Source organism: Bos taurus, chromosome 10 (genome assembly GCF_002263795.3).
Source record: "Bos taurus isolate L1 Dominette 01449 registration number 42190680 breed Hereford chromosome 10, ARS-UCD2.0, whole genome shotgun sequence".
Taxonomy (NCBI): domain Eukaryota; kingdom Metazoa; phylum Chordata; class Mammalia; order Artiodactyla; family Bovidae; genus Bos; species Bos taurus.
This window is the reverse complement of record NC_037337.1, coordinates 15608378-15627900: the sequence shown is the minus strand read 5'-3', so window position 1 is coordinate 15627900 and position 19523 is coordinate 15608378. Positions and strand designations below refer to the sequence as shown.

General features: G+C 49.9%; 1 protein-coding gene across 3 annotated transcripts in view; it reads left to right on the top strand.

The window, feature by feature from the left end:
• Nucleotides 1-14503, top strand: part of ANP32A (acidic nuclear phosphoprotein 32 family member A) — a 38911-nt gene extending 24408 nt beyond the window's left edge. Inside the window, exons 1-7 of one of the 3 annotated variants that reach the window (XM_005211359.5) lie at nt 1508-2603; nt 6106-6255; nt 6488-6610; nt 9193-9391; nt 10774-10871; nt 13011-13074; nt 13275-14501. In XM_005211359.5, coding sequence (XP_005211416.1) covers nt 2586-2603; nt 6106-6255; nt 6488-6610; nt 9193-9391; nt 10774-10871; nt 13011-13074; nt 13275-13336 — 714 coding nt within the window. In that variant the 5' untranslated portion in view covers nt 1508-2585 and the 3' untranslated portion in view covers nt 13337-14501. Of the gene's footprint in view, nt 1-1507; nt 2604-6105; nt 6256-6487; nt 6611-9192; nt 9392-10773; nt 10872-13010; nt 13075-13274 lie in introns of those variants that run through there. The other 2 variants (NM_001195019.1, XM_024997711.2) reach the window with 2 other exon arrangements.
• The last annotated feature ends 5020 nt before the right edge of the window (nt 14504-19523 follow it).

Here is a 19523-nt window from a genome sequence, read left to right as displayed (position 1 = left end):
TGACAAGGTTGAAACCAAAGCTACAAATATTTGTTGCATGCCCATTTGGAGAAAGAAAAGATCAGACTTGGAGGTGAGTGGGAAAGACTAAAGGAACAAGGTGTAGCTGTAAAATCCAGAGGCGCGTCTTTGAGGCACACCATTCTCGGCTCTCTAGAACATGGGGAGGCCTTCGTTCCATGAAAGGGCCCTGCGGGCAGCAGAGGCGACTCAGAGCTGCGGGCCTGCCTTGACGCCCATTCTGTCCCTTGACCATGGACACAGCAGTGAAGGTGGCTGTGGGTCAAGGAGAAGGCAGGTGGCTTTTTCCAAGCTGGGGGTGCTTTCCGTGCATTGTTTCATCTAATCCAACCCCAGGTGATGGCACTATTGTCGTTGGAGGAAACAGAAGCTCAGAAGTGAGGTGATGAGCTTGCGATGGGAAATTTGGACTTGAACCAGGTCGGTCTGCCTCCAGAGCCTGCCTTCTGTCCACCTCTCTATGTTGCCTCGGGAAATGCTGGAAAAATAAAGAGCAGTCCCCTCTTGAGCTTCCTTCTCTCTGGTTCTAGCCTTCAGAGGGCTTTGCTTTAGGCCCAAGCTGTCCATTTAAATCCAGGCCAGCTTCACGGGCATGTGGCCATGTGACCACCCAGGCCCCACGCCTGGAAGGTCTGGGGATTCTTAACAGTTTTTGAGCAAGGGTCTTCCAGTTTCATTTTGCACTGGGCCCTGCAGATTATCTGGCCAGCCCTGGCGTTGCTAGAGTGCGTCCTGATTCTTGGTCTTGCTGGGTCCCTCCTGCCTGTGCTTAGCGTGCCCGTCCTCTCCGGGCAGAGGCATGTGAAGCATGCACCCTGTTCCAGCCTCGGGCCTGCTACCTGGCACACTGGACTGGAGTTGTTTACCGGCCGTCTGTCTCCTAGCCTGCCACCACACCTCCTGCTGGCAGGGACCCCAGCTGTGGATCGTTACTGGCTCCACGTCCCCTCCGCTGCTTAGATGGACAGTGTCACAGGAGCTTGCTGGGTGGAGAGAGGGGGTTTCTTAACGGGCAAGAGAACCTGCATGCAGAGCACTGGGCCAGGTCAAGAGAGGGTGCGGTGTTGACCGCGCTCCTCACAGGGCTTGCCTGGCGGACACAAGACACACCAAAACACGTTGTTATTGTTTCTAAAAGGGAGGGCTTATTCAACCTGTGTCAGACCAGTTGCACTGTTAATTTCACTATGGTTTGTCTCCCTTTGCATGCCCAGCACCTAGTGCTGTGGCCAGCACGATAAACAGGACATTTGTTAAGCAGTTGCTTGGCTGTCCGCTCCCTGCTAGGCTGATTACAGAGAAGGACAGTCCCTGACCTCTAGGAGGATCGGATGCTTAATACACGATTAAATGATTCATGTGGCAGCTGCCCTCGGTGCCCTGGGATGCTCAGAGCTGGGTGATGAAGGTTTCCTGGGGAGGGGTGCTTAACTCGGTCTGAAGGCAAGGGTGAGAGGTGGGGTGGGGGGCAATGAGATTGGAGGAAGTTGGCTGAGGTTGAGAGTAAAAGGCCTCCTTAGGTCAGTTTAGAACCTTGATTTTTTTTCCCGGAGGCGGCGGGAAGCCAAGAATGTTTTCTAGGCCAGAGTTTGTGCTTTATAGGCTAAACAGATATCATTGTCCCTTTTCTGCAAGGCAGAGCCTGAGACCTCGGGGATAGAGTCAGGGTCGTTCAGCAACCTGGGCCGGGCCTCCGTGTGGAGGTCTTTGCCCAGTAGTCTAGCATTCCTGCTGTCACAGAGACCCCATTTGGAAGCAGAATCAGACCTAGAGTGACTTAGACTACCGTGAACAGGACCATGTTGCTGGCAGTAGAGAGGAATGGTCAAATTTGAGAGATGTGTGAAGACAAGATTTCACAGTTTTGAAACAAGCAACGGGTTCTTCCTTAGAGTAATAATGTGTTCGTGTTTATCACGGACAGTTCAGCTCCGCTTGGTGAGAAATGACTGTCACATCTTGCTTTGGGGACGTGTTTTTCAGGAAATGCGGAGCCGGGCAGTCTGATTTCTTAGGAACCTTCAGTGCCTCCCTACTGACATCTCCAAGGGGGCCCGAGTATGAATATGCAGACACCTCTTAGGTGTTAACACTTGAGGAATGAGCCAAAGGCTCCTGTGGAGGGTTGTCACTGGGGTGACTGAAAAGCTCCCGATAGAAGCAGAGTAAGTCCAGTCCTTGGTTCTAGAGAGAGTAACCACATTTTGGTATTTTTAAACGGCCAGTGGGATTGGGAGAGAGTTTAAACCCAAAGTACAAATTTTCAGTTTAATTTTAACTTTGCGCTTAGCTCACACCCAGGGTTTGGCAGGGGGGAATGGGCCTTACTTTTTTTTTTCTGTTTTAAGCAGAACACACCCTGGATGTAACAAGGATGTTCTCTTCACATGGAGGAAGGGTTTGCAGCAGCAGCACTAGGAGAGACGGGAGGAAGTGGGTTGGAATTGCGGCAGGATTTCTAAGAGTCAATTTAAGGAAGCTTGGGGTGGATTGGACGTTTTGAAACACGCCCTGGAGCTGTAAGAAAGCGCAGCCCTGCATGGAGGCAGGTGGAACTGGGCTGGATGCCATGCCTTCGACAGGTCAGCTGTTGGACTGGACCTTTTGTTTTTTCCTGTTTGGTCCATTACAGACACATCACAGTCTGCTTACCTGCCATCCCCGATGTGACTCATCACCCCACAAAGAAACTGTGGGTTTCCCCCGTGGTTTGGGCTTTCTGGTAATATCAGCAACCTCAGGGTGTAAGCCTCAGCCCACCTACCCCGCCCTCTTTGATCTCTCCCCAAACTGTGCTTGAAACCCGGCCAGGAAGGAAATGCAGAAACCATGGGGATCCCAAAGTCCCCACAGACCTGGAGCAGCCACCTGGCCTTCCATATACCACAGGCTCTCCCTCCTGAGTGACAGGAAGCAGCCTTTTGCTCCTTGGGGAGGAACAGGGTCTCAGGCCCCCAGCCTTTGTCCAGATCCTTGCTCCTGACTGCAGTGTCATTGGAATGGGGGCTGGGTTAGGTTTTGTGCTTTGGTTACCAAAGAAGTGTAACCAGCGTGGGGACTTCTGGGAGTAGCCCCCATCCCGCCAGTGGAACAGCTAGAAAAGGGGCTGAAGGGGGTTTAGTGCAGTCAGGGTAGTTTGTAGGATTGAATTTGGGGGTCTGGGAGAACCTGTGCCCTGCTTGGGAACAGCAAGGAAACCCTCCTCGTCTGTGGCAACACTAACCATCAGGGCCTGTTCCTACAGTTTTAGGATCAGTGGTTCTGATGTGTGGCTGTACAATAGGATAGCACCCCAGGAGCACCCCATGAGGCGATTATGAGGATCAAATGAGACAGTGCCTGCAAAGAGAGTGCCTGCTGAGGGCTCAGGAAAGAGCCCTTGATTGTTGTTAATAAAGAAACAATCGTTGTTAGTAGTGGTGTCTTGCATATTGTCCCCAAGAAGAATGGCCACCCTTTTGGGCGTGGTGCTGGGACTGGAACCTTGGGTCTATCTGGAGAATTCCCAGGCAGCACTGAGCTGTTCTGGGAAAGAGGCAGACTTCCGGGAGGAATTCCCTTGACTCTGCAGCACCACCTCCTGGCCCCCTCTTACTGAGGCCTCCTCCTTGGCTGATGGCCACAGGAATAGAAGCCCTGACCCATCTAGAGAACCACATGTCTGAAATCTTTGAAGGTGGACTGGAAACCCTCCTCATATTTGTCTTTCCGTAATGGAACTTAAAGAATTCCCAGGGCCTTCCAAGGAAAGGAGTGACTGAAGGAGCCTAGCTGTGTGACCCCAGATAGAACTGCCCACGAAGGAGGTGGCGCTCCCTCCTCAGGACAGGTGATCTCCCGCCACTGCTCCCCAAAGGCCTGGCTTCCTGGCTCTGCACTGACCTCCTGCCCTAGGGCAGAAGGCCTCACGGGGTTTACTCCCAGTCTCTTGCCGGTGACCTTGAGAAGGGGGCTTGACCTGGATATCTGTCCTCCCCTGAACAGTGGGAAAGGACTTAACTTCCCCTGTCTCAGATGCAAGGGAAAGGTGAGCCTTGGCACCGGTGCCTGGCTGAGAGCTTGCTGGCTCTGGATAGGAGCTGCTGCACCTGGCTTCACCCCTCCTGCCAAATTGTTGCTGTCCTGAGTTGAGCAGGCCACCTCTCTCCACCAGGGAAGAAGACAGCAGGGCACCTGCAGGGCACTGTGGCCCAAACAAGCCCTGACCTCTCCTAGTCTGACCTCTTTCAAGGGCAGGCTGAGGGAGAGGCGCAGCAGCTTGCTGTGGATTCTCTTCTCCCACGTGGACATACGTCCAGTGATGCCCGAGGAAGAGGACCACTGTGGCAGACAGTCACCCTGGGCAGATGGACCTGCTCAGAGGTGGGGAGCAGCCCTGGACAGTGACTGGTTAGGACAGGCCTTGCTCACTTATCCAGGAGGAAAAAAGGCTGTGAGGGGCAGGAATGATAATGCAGGACTGCTGTCAACAGGACAGGCCTGGTCTGAGTGACCCATTGGTGTGAAATCCAAACTAGGGTTGGAAGTCCCAGGGAGCATCAGATCCAGGCAACATCAGTACACATTTCCTGGAGGCTGCAGAGATCAGGCTGGAGAAGGCAATGGCAACCCACTCCAGTATTCTTGCCGGAAAATCCCACGGACGGAGGAGCCCGAGTCCAAGGGGTCGCTAAGAGTCAGACATGACGGAAGCGACTTAGCAGCAGCAGCAGCAGCAGAGATCAGGCAAGTGGGGATGCAGTGTCAAGCACCAGATGAAGCCAGGAGGAATCACCTTTAAGGATCCCGCCATCCATGGAAGGCTGGGGAGCAGCCCCCTGTCCGCTCAGGACAGGAGTGGAAAGCTCTGGGCATCTGGTGGCAGGCCAGGCACCCTGGCATCCCTTGCTGACACCCCTGGGTCATGGCAGGCCTGAGAGCTGATGACTCTTCCTCAGCCCGTCTCCCTACCATCTGTGCTGGAGCCTGGACCCTCTCTTGTAGCCAAATCTGCCTTTTAACAACCCAGTGAGATGGTAGCTCTTTATCAGTTCTTTCTCCCTCATTCGAAATAAAGGGCTTAGGGCCAAAAGAGAAGATCTAAGGTCTCTTAACGGGGCAGAACCACCTCCAGGGAGGCAGGAAGCCTGCAGGGCCGCAGAAGTGTCTCCAAAGACCAACTTCTGGACATTGCCAAGCCCAGCATTTCTATGTGGGTTCATCCTGGGCTTGTGGATGTCCATTTTCCTTCCGCGTCGGCTCTCAGGACCTGAAGAGCAAAATCTAGAGCTGTGGTATTCTGTATGGTAACTTTCATGTATCTCTTTGCACTTTGATTAAAGCTGAATAAAATTTAAAGCTTAGCTCCTCAGTCTCACCTTACCGGCCACATATGACTAGTGGCTCCTCTCCTGGATGGGTTTCCATCGCCACAGGAAGTTCTGTTCGACAGCACTGGTCTCCATTCTGTAGAGTGGAGAGTTGGAGGGGTCCCTGGTCTGCAGCCCTTACTGTGGGGCAGGCCAAGCCAGTGACCAGGTGATGACTGCCAGGCTGGGTGGGCTGGCTCTGACTGTGGTGGAGGATTGGGTTCAGGTACATCCCGGGACCCATCCGCATGCAGTGGGTCACAGACTCAGAGGTAAAAGGACGGTGGAGACTGAGGAGGGAGAGTAGTAGGTAGGGGGCCTCAGGAAGGTGGTCAGGCTGGGACCATGGCGGACCCTGGGGTGAGGGGCTCAGAAGGAACGGCAAGGCCCGGAGGTTCCCTAACAGCATTGTGGCTGGTGCAGTGGGGAGCCTGGGGGCTAAGGGGCGGCAGCAGGGTTGGAAAGAAACTCCCAGTCTTGCTGTCAGCAGTGGGATTATTGGATTTGTCTTCTCCAGTCCAGCCAAGACGCCTGTCCAGAAGGGCCCCCTGGTTCTGCAGCTCCAGTCACCCCAGCACCTCTCCCCACCCCGCCTCAGTGTTGCTAAAAGCAGAGAAAGATCAGGGTGGGCGCTGGCGCTGCGAGGCTTCCCAGTCTGCCTCCTGTCCTCCCCCCATCCCTGGCCTCAACCCCCATTCCTCACCCCGGTTGATTCACAACCTCCTTCCCTTCCCAGGTGAAAGAACTCGTCCTGGACAACTGTCGGTCGAATGAAGGCAAAATCGAAGGCCTCACAGATGAATTTGAAGAACTGGAGTTCTTGAGTACAATCAACGTCGGCCTCACCTCAGTCGCAAACTTACCAAAGTTAAACAAACTTAAGAAGGTAAATAGAGCGGAGGCGCAGGTGTGCTCGGGAACTGGGCTGGGGAGGAGGACCCGGTCATTTCTCCAAGTTGAAGGAGCATAACTGCAGGGGGGCCAGGGCGAGCCCCAGCACACCTGCCCCTTCCCTGAGCCGACTCCCTTCCTGGCCCATCTGCAAGGAAATGAACGCCTGAGCCCAGAGCCTTCATTGTAAGAGTCGTTTCTGCTTTTTCTCTCCCTGCCTTGTTTAGCTTGAACTAAGTGATAACAGAATCTCAGGGGGCCTGGAAGTATTGGCAGAAAAGTGTCCGAACCTCACGCATCTAAATTTAAGTGGCAACAAAATTAAAGACCTCAGCACAATAGAGCCACTGGTGAGTCATCGGGGCCTCCCCTCTCCTCTGGGATGGGAGGGGTTGATACCAGGGAATGCTACTTTTGCATTTGCATGACACGCCTTTTGTGTTTAATTATGTGCTATGAGATAGAATTGAGCTTCTATAGAGAAACTGAGGCCTCGAGAAGTTCAGAGAGCTTGACCAAGAGGCTGAAGGGTGCCGTAGGACCCGGGTCTCAATTTCTGGTCCTAGTGCTTTTCCTCTTAGAATTTCCACTCAGCTTCGGAAACCCGAGCTGTCATTTCTTTAGGCTTAGAACCTGGCTTGTGCCTTTCACTGGGGAGAGAGGAGCCATCCAGGAACTCAGCTGACCCTGAAGGTCGCTGCCTATTTTCTCCTTGGGTCACTGCCCAGAGGCTGGTGCCTCTGAAGGTGGGTCAGTCCTGATGCGGGTCCCATGGGATGACAGAAAGCTATGTGGTACAGGAGCCCCATGCACTTCTCCAAAGGGTATAGAGAAGAGTGACCCTGGTCAGCAGTCCTGGCTATGATGGTGACCACGGACTCAAAGACCTGGGCAGTATGTCCTCCTTTGCTTGTCCACATAGAGCTGAGCACACCCAGACTTCACGATACACTCACTAGAAAAGGGCAGGTCATGATCAGAATAGCAATTTCTGTGTTGCTCCTGCTAAGTTGCTTCAGTTGTGTCCGACTCTGTGTGACCCCATAGATAGCAGCCCACCAGGCTCTGCCGTCCCTGGGATTCTCCAGGCAAGAACACTGGAGTGGGTTGCCATTTCCTTCTCCAATGCGTGAAAGTGAAAAGTGAAAGTGAAGTTGCTCAGTCATATCCGACTCTTCGCGACCCCATGGACTGCAGCCCACCAAGCTCCTCCATCCATGGGATTTTCCAGGCTAGAGTACTGGAGTGGGGTGCCATCACCTTTTCCGATTTCTGTGTTACGCATATCCGAATGACTGTATTCACTTGAGTTTAAGGAAATCAACTGTAAGATGTACCATTGATTAATTTTTGATTAATTAATCATTGATTTCTATTTGTTGAAGTATAGAAATACTACTGCATTAAACTGACACCTAGCATAAATATATACATAAGAATTACTTCATAAGTCGGTCCCCTTAGAATCAGGAGAGGGCCATAAGGATATTTGGCCAAGTTTGCACCTTTCCCTTTTCTGGGTATAGAGGGTACCAGTTGGGCTATCTCTCAGTTTGGATTCTTGTCCAAAAAGCATTCCTCGTACTTTGTGGACACTTGAGGGGCTGGTTGATGTGCCCGTGTAGCAGAATGGGAGGCTGGCATTTCTCCTCCAAACTCGGGCCTTACCTGCCTATCTGTGGCATGTGGTCAGCTACTAGAATAGATTTCCCATAGAACTTTATTTTAGGACTTCTTCTGATCTCCTAGGGGAAAGCAATTCTATTTATCTAGCTAGAAACCTCAATTTCATAATTTTATTATAAACTGAAAAAAAATCTTTGAAGTTCTGTATATGTGTGTTTTGGGAGGCAAGTTATGGAGACTGTGTACACACGCGTGCACACACACAGTGTTCCTTTGGCCTAGAATACTCGTGTTTGTGTGATTTCTTCCCTGGTTATCAGTGTGATTATTGTGTTTCTCTCACCCCTGACAGTGGGGAACCGCCTTTGGTTGGGAGAGGCGGGCCTCACCCACCCAGCCCACAGCCCAGACTTCCTCTCTACCCTTGACCTTCTGCTAAAAATGACCAATCTCAAGAGAATGACCTTGTTCCTGACATTGACCTTGAGGGACAGTAGCTTTAATCACCAGTTAGGCCTGGCCCCACTGGAACAGGGACTTGGCCTGAGGTGGGATACCTCCTCCTGGAAGATGAGGGAACTGGAAAGATGTAGCAATTTCTTGCTAGCTGTGTGACCCTTTCACTTCCTGGGCCTCAGAATCCAGCTGCCAACAAGTGTAACATGGACTAGAGCCCGTCACTTAAACCCATTGGTATTAAGTACTGTGGACAAAATCTGGATCCTTCATTGGTTTTTCTCTTGTCCTTTTTGACAGGCAGTATTGCAGAGTGTAAGAACACAGGTCTGAAGTTGGACTGCCTGATCAAAACCCAGTTCTCTGCCCTCTGCTTCCTCTTCTGTAAAATGAACTAATAATTATTTCTGCTTTATCAGTCTGTTGAGGATAAACTGAGTTAATACAAAGTGCAGTATTAATTGCCATTATTATTATTCCCAGAAGGAGGTAGTTTGCATTCCTGTGGCCTTTTCAGTTCCTCTCTGGCTCCTTAGACACAGGGCAGGCTCCAGAGCTCTTGGCTTATGCACCAAGAAAACCCCGGGTTAATTTCAAACTTGTCAGTGTTATGGCAGAGGCTTTAATTGCAGAATAGAAGTGTTGGCATTGGGTGAGGCTCTGAAGATCCTCAGGTCCAACTGCCCATCTTTCACATGGATGAACAGGAGGCTCCCCAGCCAGGGGTGACACAGCCAAGCGCAGCCAAACCAGGGTTTGCCCCTCACCTGTGAGTTCTGCGTGCTGTCTCACGTCACCGCCACCAGTCTCCTCATCCTGCTCACTGTCTGACTTCGCTGTTTCCTTGCAGAAAAAGTTAGAAAACCTCAAGAGCTTAGACCTTTTCAATTGTGAGGTGACCAACCTAAACGACTACCGAGAAAACGTGTTCAAGCTCCTTCCGCAGCTCACGTATCTTGATGGCTACGACCGGGACGACAAGGAGGCCCCCGACTCAGATGCCGAGGGCTACGTGGAGGGCCTGGACGATGACGAAGAGGACGAGGATGGTGGGTGGCGCCAGTGAGAGGCCAGGCCGGGTTTTACGGGGGGCAGACTGGGCGTCGCTGGTCCCTGAGAGCTGTCGACCTCTTTCTAGAGCTGTGGAGGGGGCAGGCCGTCTGCTTTGTTTACTGTGTAGACAAACAATGGTCTGTCTCATTGGTTGACACCCCTAAATAAAAGGACCTGAGCCCAGAGAGACACCCGAGGTTCTCCAACTGCATGGTAGCTCCTTAGAAACCATCTGAGGGACATCCCTGGTCAGGGAACTAAGATCCCACATGCCTTGCAGCCAAAAAGCCAAAACAAAACAGAAAAGATGTGACAGATTAAAAGACTTTAAAATTGGTCCACATAAAAAAAAAAAAAACATCTGAATCCTCCTTTCAGTTTTTTCCCTTTTCCAAAGTCCTCCCCAAAATGAGATCCTACGATGTCTCACTTGGATTTGCTTACGGGGAGGAGATGAGCAGATAGAGGAAGGTGGGGCAAGGCGTGAGGGTCCCCTCTTTTCATTTAGGGTCCAGTGGTGGAGATGAGGTCATGGCTGGAGAGACTGTGGGGCCCCCTGGTGGCTGCCACCCATAGGACCACATGGCAGGACCTGGGGGTTGAGGACTCAGGAGCCCCAGGGATCTTGGAAGCAGAGGAGGTTGTAGGTAGCACAGTGGGCTCCCTAGTGGCACAGTGAGGACTCAGGGACTTGCAGGAAGGAGAGAAGGAAAAGGAAGGGGGACCTCCCGTCTCATCTCCTCTCCACACTGCCAGCTCAGTGCCACTTCTGTGCAGGGCTTTGTGGCCGAAGTGGAGGGTTGAGACTTTGCCTGAATATTTCACAGATGAGAGTGCTTATCCCTTCTTAGGTGGGAATATTTTACTAGGTATTCAGACATCCAGTTGTTTCATCTTGTGCTGGGACAGAAAAGTCTTAGGACTAAAATCCTGAGACTGGGCTTCTGAGCCCAGCTCTGTAACTGACTCCTTGTGTGATCTTGAACAAGTCACTTCTCCCCTCTGGGACTCGTAGAGTTTGGCTCAATGCTCTCTCTGAATGAGTTGACTTCTTGGCTTTCCTGGGCCCTGTAACTTGGCTCCCTGAGCTGGCATCTTCTCTGCCATCTTAGCCTCCATGTGGGATCTTTCCTTTTCAGAATCCTTGGGAAGAGGGCTTACCTTTGAGGTCATTCTAGGATGCTTATTTTTTGGATGACTTCAGGGTGTGTTCAGTCACATTAAAGCATCCAGGCTGTGAGCTGGGTGGGTGTGGGAGTCGTGGCCCCTACATCAAGGAGTGCATCTCCTGTGCTAGGCCAGCGACCTGGGGCCTGTACTGTGGGAAAGAGGGGTCAGCTCACCACACCCTTGTTCTTGTCCCCATTTCTGCTCGCAGAGGAAGAGTATGATGAAGATGCTCAGGTAGTGGAAGACGAGGAGGACGAGGAGGAGGAGGAGGAAGGGGAAGAGGAGGACGTGAGTGGAGAGGAAGAGGTAAGAGGCTGGGCTGGGCTGGGGGACCATGTCTTGGAGCCCCCCTTACTTGCTTTGCTGCATCTGAATCAGTCCCACTAACTGCCTGACTGATCGGCCTTAGCAGCCAGGAGCCCTGAGTGTGTATTGAATCATTTTAGGGCCTGTTACTGGGCTGATTTGGGAAAGGCAAGCCTTGCAGTCAGCCCTGGAAAAGAAAGAAGGGGTTCTGGAGGCCAGTAAGGAGGGGACTCTTCTGCTGGGACAGCCTGGCATTTGTTTCCATGTAAGAATCAGTTCTTATAGAATCCACATCCCCATTTCCACCTTTTTGCGTTTGTGTGTTAATTTAGATACTCAGCACTTACAGTATGCTGGGGAAAAATCAAGGACTGCCTTGGACTGGTGGGTAATAGGATAAGACACTGCTGGATTCCACATCAGAGGGTGGCAAGGGTCCCCCACACGGCGGATAAAGTGCCGTTATCCTGACACGCTGGCTGGCATTCTTATTTAGCGAGGTCTGGGATGTGTCTGTGACACGGTGCAGCCCGTTTCTACCACTTGCTAGCTGTGTGTCCCTGGGCAAGTTGCTTGACCTTCTGAGCCCGTTTCTTTATAGGTGTCATTTTATAGCTGGGTTGTAAATAGGGAGCAACTCACTGGATTGTTAAGAGGATAAAATAATTTGTAAGTAAAATCCCTAAGGACAGGGAGTGTTTGACCACTTACTATTTTAGGCTTTCACACCCTTCAAGGTCCTGGCTCTGTGTGCCTGGTTTTGTACTTGGATGGATGTTCTGAGTCTTTCTAGAGCAGAGTCATTTTCTCTGACTTTTCAGCTTTCTAAATCTGACTGCAAAAGTTAGATGGAGAGAGGTTTAAAATGGTGACAGCACGGACAAGGTACCTGCCTTCTCCCATAACTTCCTGTCTCTCCCCATCAAGGGAATGGACACCTATTGGCCACACAGGCCCTCTCAGGTGGGACCTCCTGGCTGGTCCCTCATGCTGGAGAGAGGCAGCTCAGGGTCAGAGGAAAAGCTGGTGACGTAGGCTTGGTTCCCCCCGAGAGGTGCTGCCGGGTGTCTCTCCTGCCCAGGTGTAGGCTGCTGAGTTCACTGCTAAAGAATATTATGTATTTTAAAAATAGAGACAGCAAAACAGCACACCGCCCCCGCGCCCCGCCCCCCAGGACAGGGCAATAAGGCATTTTGGCTAATGGACTTGCTCTTCCTGTCACAGGAGCCTCCAGAATGCAGAGGGTTTCTGTTTTGGGATTGGGTAGTGGTGGAGTGTTTTTTGGGTTTTTTTTTCCTTCTTCTTCTGTAATCTCATTAACCATGTGCAGATTACACACACACACACACACACACACACACACAGTCTTAGCAAACAGACTGATTAAGGAACTATTTGGTGACATTATGAAAGGATATTCCCTTGACAAAAAGAAGTCTATTGCCAAGTTCTTTTTAAACAATGGATTGCCTGGTGCCTCAGGAACAGTATCATGCAGATTCAACTAGCCTGGACCCCCAGGAGCAGCATAAAGTGTGGTCCTGGGTTGAGGGTGAATTCACACCCCTTGTTGAATCTCAAGGAGCTGGAAGTGATTTTCTTTGAGGCGGGGAAGAGGGGAGGATATTGCATTTTCCCTCTCCTCCGAGTGATCCAAGTTTGCAAGAAGTGAAGGGGCTGGGTAGGGTAAGGCTGGACTCACCCACGGAATCTGGATTGGGGTTTTCCCGTGAACCAAAACTAGATTGAGGGCAGATGAAAGTCCAGCCTGCTTCATGTGATGGAGAGTCGCTGGGGGAACTCACTGCTCTGGGAGGGCACGCTGCAGAGCTGCCTGAGTTACAAGGACTTCAGGTCAGTAATTCTTAACCTGGGCGCAGAATCCACCCCAACTCCCCGCTCTTGCAGGTACTTTTGTGATATGGGTATTTCCTGGAAAAGAGGTTCAAAGCTTTCTACAGAGGCATAAAGGTGGTCCTGGATATAAAAGAACCTCTGCTTTCGATTCACCTGACCAAGCCTTGGGGCTGCTGAGAGGCTGGCCCTCACCTTTCTGAGCTCAGCATCAGGGAAAGTGGCTTCTTCCCCATGTCCCGAGGCCCGGGCGTTCCTAAAATCCAATGTCATCTTCTCTTCTAGGAGGATGAGGAAGGTTATAACGACGGGGAAGTAGACGATGAGGAAGATGAAGAGGAGCTTGGTGGTATGGCAGCCTTTTTACTCTCCGAGGGTAGCAGGCTGACCCCTTCGGTCATGGTAGATTGCTGGGCCCTGAGGACCAGGCCTCAGTTTGCCAGGGGCAGCAGAGCGTCCTAGACTTGGGCTCCCTGCTTTCCTGGTGGGTGGACGGAGTCAGAGGTGAGATCCATGTCTAACCTGAATGCCTTTTCCTTACTCTTCCAGAAGAAGAAAGGGGTCAGAAGCGAAAACGAGAACCTGAAGATGAGGGAGAAGACGATGACTAAGTGGAATAACCTATTTTGAAAAATTCCTATTGTGATTTGACTGTTTTTACCCGTACCCCCCCAAATCCCGCCCCCTGAAACTTATTTTTTTCTGATTGTAACGTTGCTGTGGGAACGAGAGGGGAAAAGTGTACTGGGGGTTGTGGGGGGAGGGAGGGTGGGAGGGGGTGGAATAAAATACTATTTTTACTGCCACTCTTTATTTTTTTCCCCTAATTTTTCTTTGTGTCTGGTTCTGTCCCTGTAAATGCAATAGCTGAGTACACACACGTGAACGTTTGTTCCTTACCCTCAGAGAGGACAATTTGGAGATCTCTGACATTTCCTGATACTTCCCAAGTCTCTTGAGTTGATTGGAAGGCCGGGGCTGGCCTCAGTTTGGTTTCTCAAAGCCCAGGAGGGCTGAGCACCAGCCGCGTCTTACCTCTTGTTCCGGATCCCATGATTTTCACGTTTCTTGGGCCTGCTAGAGGCAGCAAGCGCCTTGGCTTGTAAATAGCAACCTAAAGGCGAATCTTGGCCCTGGTCTGGGGACCTTCCCTGTCTTCCATCCCCTTTCTCTCTTCCCAGACGGTGGTGGGCTTTGCTCTCCTGAGAAGACTCTTATGTCACTCTTGAGTGATGAGCCAGAGAGCTGGAAACAGCAGGCTTCAGAGTTTAGGAGTAAAATGGATTCAGTAATTCTAATTAAAAGAGAAGAAGCAAACCCTCAAACTTCAACCTCTTTCAAAGATATAAAAAAACAAAACTCTCCCTATCTTGTTGTGTAAAATATTAGAACACTTTGTTTTACAAAATGACAGGAGAACTCTTCTGTGCGTCCTGCTCGGCCTAGACCATTTTTACAGACCTAGGCACGGGACACACTGCTGCATGTCGGCTGGGTTTTTTTTTCATACACCCGAGCACGGAAAAACTTAACGCAAAATTGTATTTTCTTACCTAGTGGAGATCTGAAGTGACTGCAAATTCCTAGTGAATGTACAGGCTCGCTTTCCTGTCCCTCTTCTGGATTGCTTTCCAAGTGACGCGTGACTTCCTAGCCCATGTTTCATCTGTATAAAAGAACATCTGCACCGGTTTTCCTCCCCCTCAGAAGAGCCAAACTTTTGAGTTTTATGTCTGTTTGTCATTGATAAATTTCAATAAATCTTTTTATACAATTGTTTTTGGGGTGGCTTCTTTTGAGTCCAACATGCCATTGGTGATGCCATCTAGATAACCTGCTGGGGGGCGGGGGTGGGGGGCAGGAAGCTTCACGTTGGTTACCTGATAAAATAGTTTTTCTTAGAAGATCTGTAACCTGATGAAGTTTGGCTACTCTGGGTCTCAACTCAAGACTTGGTGTGCAGTCTTCATTAAAGACTGGATTTGGGCAGGGAAGTGGTGGGGGATGGGAGTTTAAAAAGATAAAGACATAAAAAGGTTTATTAAACACCAAAAAGCTGGCCTTGGGACCTTATTTTTAGTATATTTTATTGTTTTGTTGTTCAGACCGTAAAAAGAATACAGGAAAACCAAAGGAATGTACAAAACAAATCTGTACCTTTTTCATTTAGCGTTAAGTATGATAGTTTCTCCCTCTAAAGAGGCTTTAAAAGCATATACCTGAAATGGCTATGTAGTAGTCTATTAATTTACTTAATTCTAACCAAATGGTAAGATACTCAGGTTATTTTCAACTTAACCACTAGACATTGTGTTACACTCTTTATGGATTTGATAGTCCAAATGCTTAGGAGTCATTGTACCAAAAATAGACGTTTATAAGTCTCATGTGCAAGGTTCTGTGTTTTCCAAAAAGATCATCCCACATACTGTGGTAGTTGATACATATACACAGAAATTCATTCTCAGCCATAAGAGCTGGAACCTCACAGCAAGCCCTAGATCCTATGTGATTCCAGCAGAAAGGTGCTTCTCAGGAGAGACTGACCCACCCTGCCTCTGGGTGGTGCCCAGATACCTCCTGCCCCCTTCTTTGGAGCAGATGGACGTTTTCTGGCTCCAGGTGTAGGTTGGGGAGGTGGCCCCCAGAGGCCCGGTGCTGTGCCTGGCATCAGGACTGTGAGAATGACCAGGTGTGCCCTGCCTCACAGAGCTGGGAAAGGAACATGGGAGTGGAGTGAAATGCAGAGACGCTGGTCTCAGGTTTTCTGATACTGACTCCTATGAGGGCTTTTAACAATCAGTTAATCACATAGATTGGAAATAAATTGTAAAATGAATGATGGTGGGTGGGTTGATGCCGATGAGATCCAGGGAGGAAAAACCTGTCTGTGTCAGTCATTAGGCAGTCACATCAGCCCTTGAGATAAGGTCTCACTGTGCCCATTTTACTAATGAGGAAAACAGGTCCAGTGACTTGGAGGTATGAAGAACAGGAGGCAGGGTGAAACCTAGGTCTCTTTGGGCTATTTCCATTTCACCAAACTTAGTCATGTATGGCAAGTAGAAGAGGAAGCTCAACCAGAGGGAGGGAAGCAGTAAGCTAAGCTCCTCATTGAGCTCTTGCTGGATACCTGGTATTGCATCTCATTGACCTGATTGAATCCTCACAGCCATCTTAGATAGGTGCCATAATCCTTGTTATACGGGTGGCTCAGAGAGTGACAGGCCCAAGGTCATGCAGTCAGATAAAAGCAGCATCAAGAATAAACCAGGGATCTGTGGTTCCAGCCCCAGCCCTCTTAGCAGGTGGTGGTGGTTTAGTCGCTAAGTCGTGTCCGACTATCACGACCCCCATGGACTATAGCCCTCCAGTCTCCTATGTCCTTGGAATTCTCCAGGCAAGAATACTGGAGTGGGTTGCCATTTCCTTTTCCAGAGGATCTTTCCCACCCAGAAATCGAACCCCAGTCTCCTGCATTGCAGGCATTCTTTATGACTGAGCTACAAGGGAATCCCTCTTAGCAGGTGGCTCAGTGGTAAAGAATCCTGCCAGTGCAGAAGATCCCTGGGTCAGGAAGAAATGGAAATTTATTTCCTTGAAGGAGGAAATGGCAACTTTCCCTTGAAGGAGGAAATGATATACTTTCCCAGCTGTGGACAGAAGACCCTGGCTGGCTACAGTCCAGGGATTCATAAAGAGTTGGACCCAACTTAGCACGCACACACACACCAGAGTACCTCCAGCCTCCTCCCCCAAGCTGCAACCAGCTGTGTTGAAGCAGTTACCCCTCCTCACCCTTGGTGCCAGGTTTCCCCACCAGGTCTAGCAAATGCCACAGGATGGACCCTTGAGACAGAAGGCCCGTTAGAAATCACCTAGTCCTCAACCAACCCTCTGATTTGATGAAAGAAGAAACCAACCCAGGAAAGGTTAAGTGATGTGCCCAAGGTCATCCTGCAAGACAGTGGCAGAGCCCAAACTCCCATTCCTGGGCTTCTGAAGAGCCATGTCTCTCACAGCTACATCCTGTGGTTGCAGGGAAGCCAGCTGTCATAAGATCTAGGATGTACACGGTGTAATGTCTTCCAGAACACAGCCAAGTCTTGGGGGGACAGGATGTAGTGAGTGCATGACACATCTGTTTTCTGTGACTTTGGAGTTCACCTGTGTGTTTCAATATTCACAGTGGGTTTGCCTTCCTGGTAGTGTCTGAGAGGTTGATCATCCTAGAAAAGGGTATGAATTTCTTGATGGAGAGAGCAATGTGACGATTCTTGATCATGAGTTCCTTCTTTGTGTAATGTGCTGTATCTACTGCCTCCCTCAATCCTCATACAGATTTCAGACAAAACCAAGGCTTAGAGAGGTGAAACAGCTAGCCTCAAACTTGTCTTTCTGATACAAGAGACCTTGTTCTCATGTACTACATCGAAAGAGCCAGGCAGATGAGGGAAGAGGGGATAAGCAGTTCAGTTTGTCTCATTTGCTGACTTGCAAAGGCTGTTTTTATCCTCATTCAGAAACTCATTGTTCTTGGTTGGAAAGATTCCCACAGTGGGTCCCTAATAAGCAGCTTTGGACAATGGCAGCCCTGAGTCCCGGGACCAGCCCTTCAACAGGCCCCTGTGGCCGGCTGGACCAGGGGTGAGCGGGGCCAAGGACTGGAGATGGTGAGACAGATGAGGGCAGGTCTGAGGCTTCCTCTGCCTGACGGAGGCCCTCAAGGTACTCACAAATATGCCAGCAAAAGGAAAGACCAGAGACAGATTCAAACCTGACAGGGCTTCTGTGGACTGCTAACGGTCTGATTGTTGAGGCTGATGCAGGGGACATCATGGAGTTGCCCACCAAACATCAGCTGCTGTTGGTTAAGAGACCAACAAAAGGACTCACACGGATATGGGCCACTCCCATTCCTGAAGTTCAGATGGGGCTGATCCCCACTTCTGTGGTTCCTGGGATGCGCAAGCGACCCTGTCCTGGTCAATCAGCATATTCCAAACTTTGACCATAGTGACTGGTCCGAGGAGAGCCTGGAAACCAAATTGGTTAAATGAGGCTTGGTCCTTGGGATCTGGAAAATTGAGAAGCCTGCTACCAGGGGTACTGGGCTGGGAGGATGGAGGGACATCTCTTGGAGAGAGACTCTAGATGTCTCCATTTTGGCCTGAGAGAGTCCTGACGAATTCAGACAAGTGAAGATACCGACATACCGGCACAAACTTATTGTTTGCTGGACTTTGTACCTTATTTTGCTCGTTTCTCAGAATAATCCTGATGGTCATCGTTATCCCCATTTCAAAGACTGAACACCTATAAGTACTTGATAAATATTAGCTGCTCTGTACCAATCAGCCTGGTGTTTCCCAGATTTCCCTAGAAAGGATCCTCAGGGCTTGACAGACTGCCAGGTGTCACCCCTGGGAATTCTGGTCCAGGAGCTCTGGACCAGGGCCCAGGAATCTGTGTTTTAACAAGTGCCCTGAGGATTCTCAGCATCAAGGACATTTGGGAAATGCATTCGACTCAATCCCCACCACAGCCTACCGAGAAAGGTTATTACAGACATTTTTATTTAAAGTTGCGGCAAGCAAGGCTCAAGAGAGGTTAGGTAACCTGCCCAAGCTGACACAGGTGGCGAGTGACCAAGCTGGGGTTTGAACCTGGATCTACCTGACTTTCACACTCCTTGTGGAAAGGGGACGATAACAACTGCCTGTATGTTTCACAGGTCATGAAAGACTCAAATGATGGAAAGAACGTCACAAAGTGGAAAGTGAAAACCACTACCCAGAGAGAGAAGTGGTGATTTATGAAAAAGAAACCCAAGTAACAAGAGAAAAACAAAAGACCTCAAAGTGAAATTTGCTCAGTCATGTCCAACTCTTTGCAACCCCATGGAATTCTCCAGGCCAGAATACTGGAGTGGGTAGCCTTTCCCTTCTCCAGGAGATCTTCCCAACCCAGGGATTGAACCCAGGTATCCCACATTGAGGGCAGATTCTTTACCAACTGAGCCACTAGGGAAGCCCAAGAATACTGGAGTGAGTAGTCTATACATTCTCCAGTGGATCTTCCTGACCCAGAAATCAAACTGGGGTCTCCTGCATTGCAGGCGGATTCTTTACCAACTGAGCTATCAGGAAAGCCCTAAACCACTTGGTAACTGAGATGACCTACATGGAAGTTTTTTCCTCCCTTTTAAAATTTGCATATAATAAAATTCGCTCTTTGTGTCAACCACCAGATAGACTAGATTTTAGTTTATAGATCTTAGTTGTAAAAAGAAATGGATCAACTCTCTGGGAATGTCTTAAGTCTTGTTGATGGACTTCTGAAAGTGTTACAAGTCTTGGCTGTGACTCAGAGGAGACTGGACTCACGTCCTAGCTCTGAGACTAACAATTTGGGTGACTGTGGACAAGTCACCTTTATGTCTTGTAAGAAGAGTGACATGGGCCGTGCATCTTCTGACAGCCTCAGTTGATAGTTTGTTACATTCTTTCCTTCTCTGCCCTGAGGCTCCAGTTTAGGCTTTGTTGAATGTGAAGTTTAGGAAAGGTATTCATGGTAAGAACTCTGGGATAACAAAAGGGTTAAATGTGGGAGAAGCAGTCTTTCTGCTGAGGTAGGAGCTCTTTGATGAGAAACTAGCAAAATGACTTTGAGGTCCCAACCTGTAGATAGCCCAGTCTTTACACACCCACTATTGCCTGGGTCGTCCAGCTAGCCCAATAACGAAACAGAGAGAAAACCAGTCTGAACTGAGCACTCACCAGGTACCCAGAGCTTGAC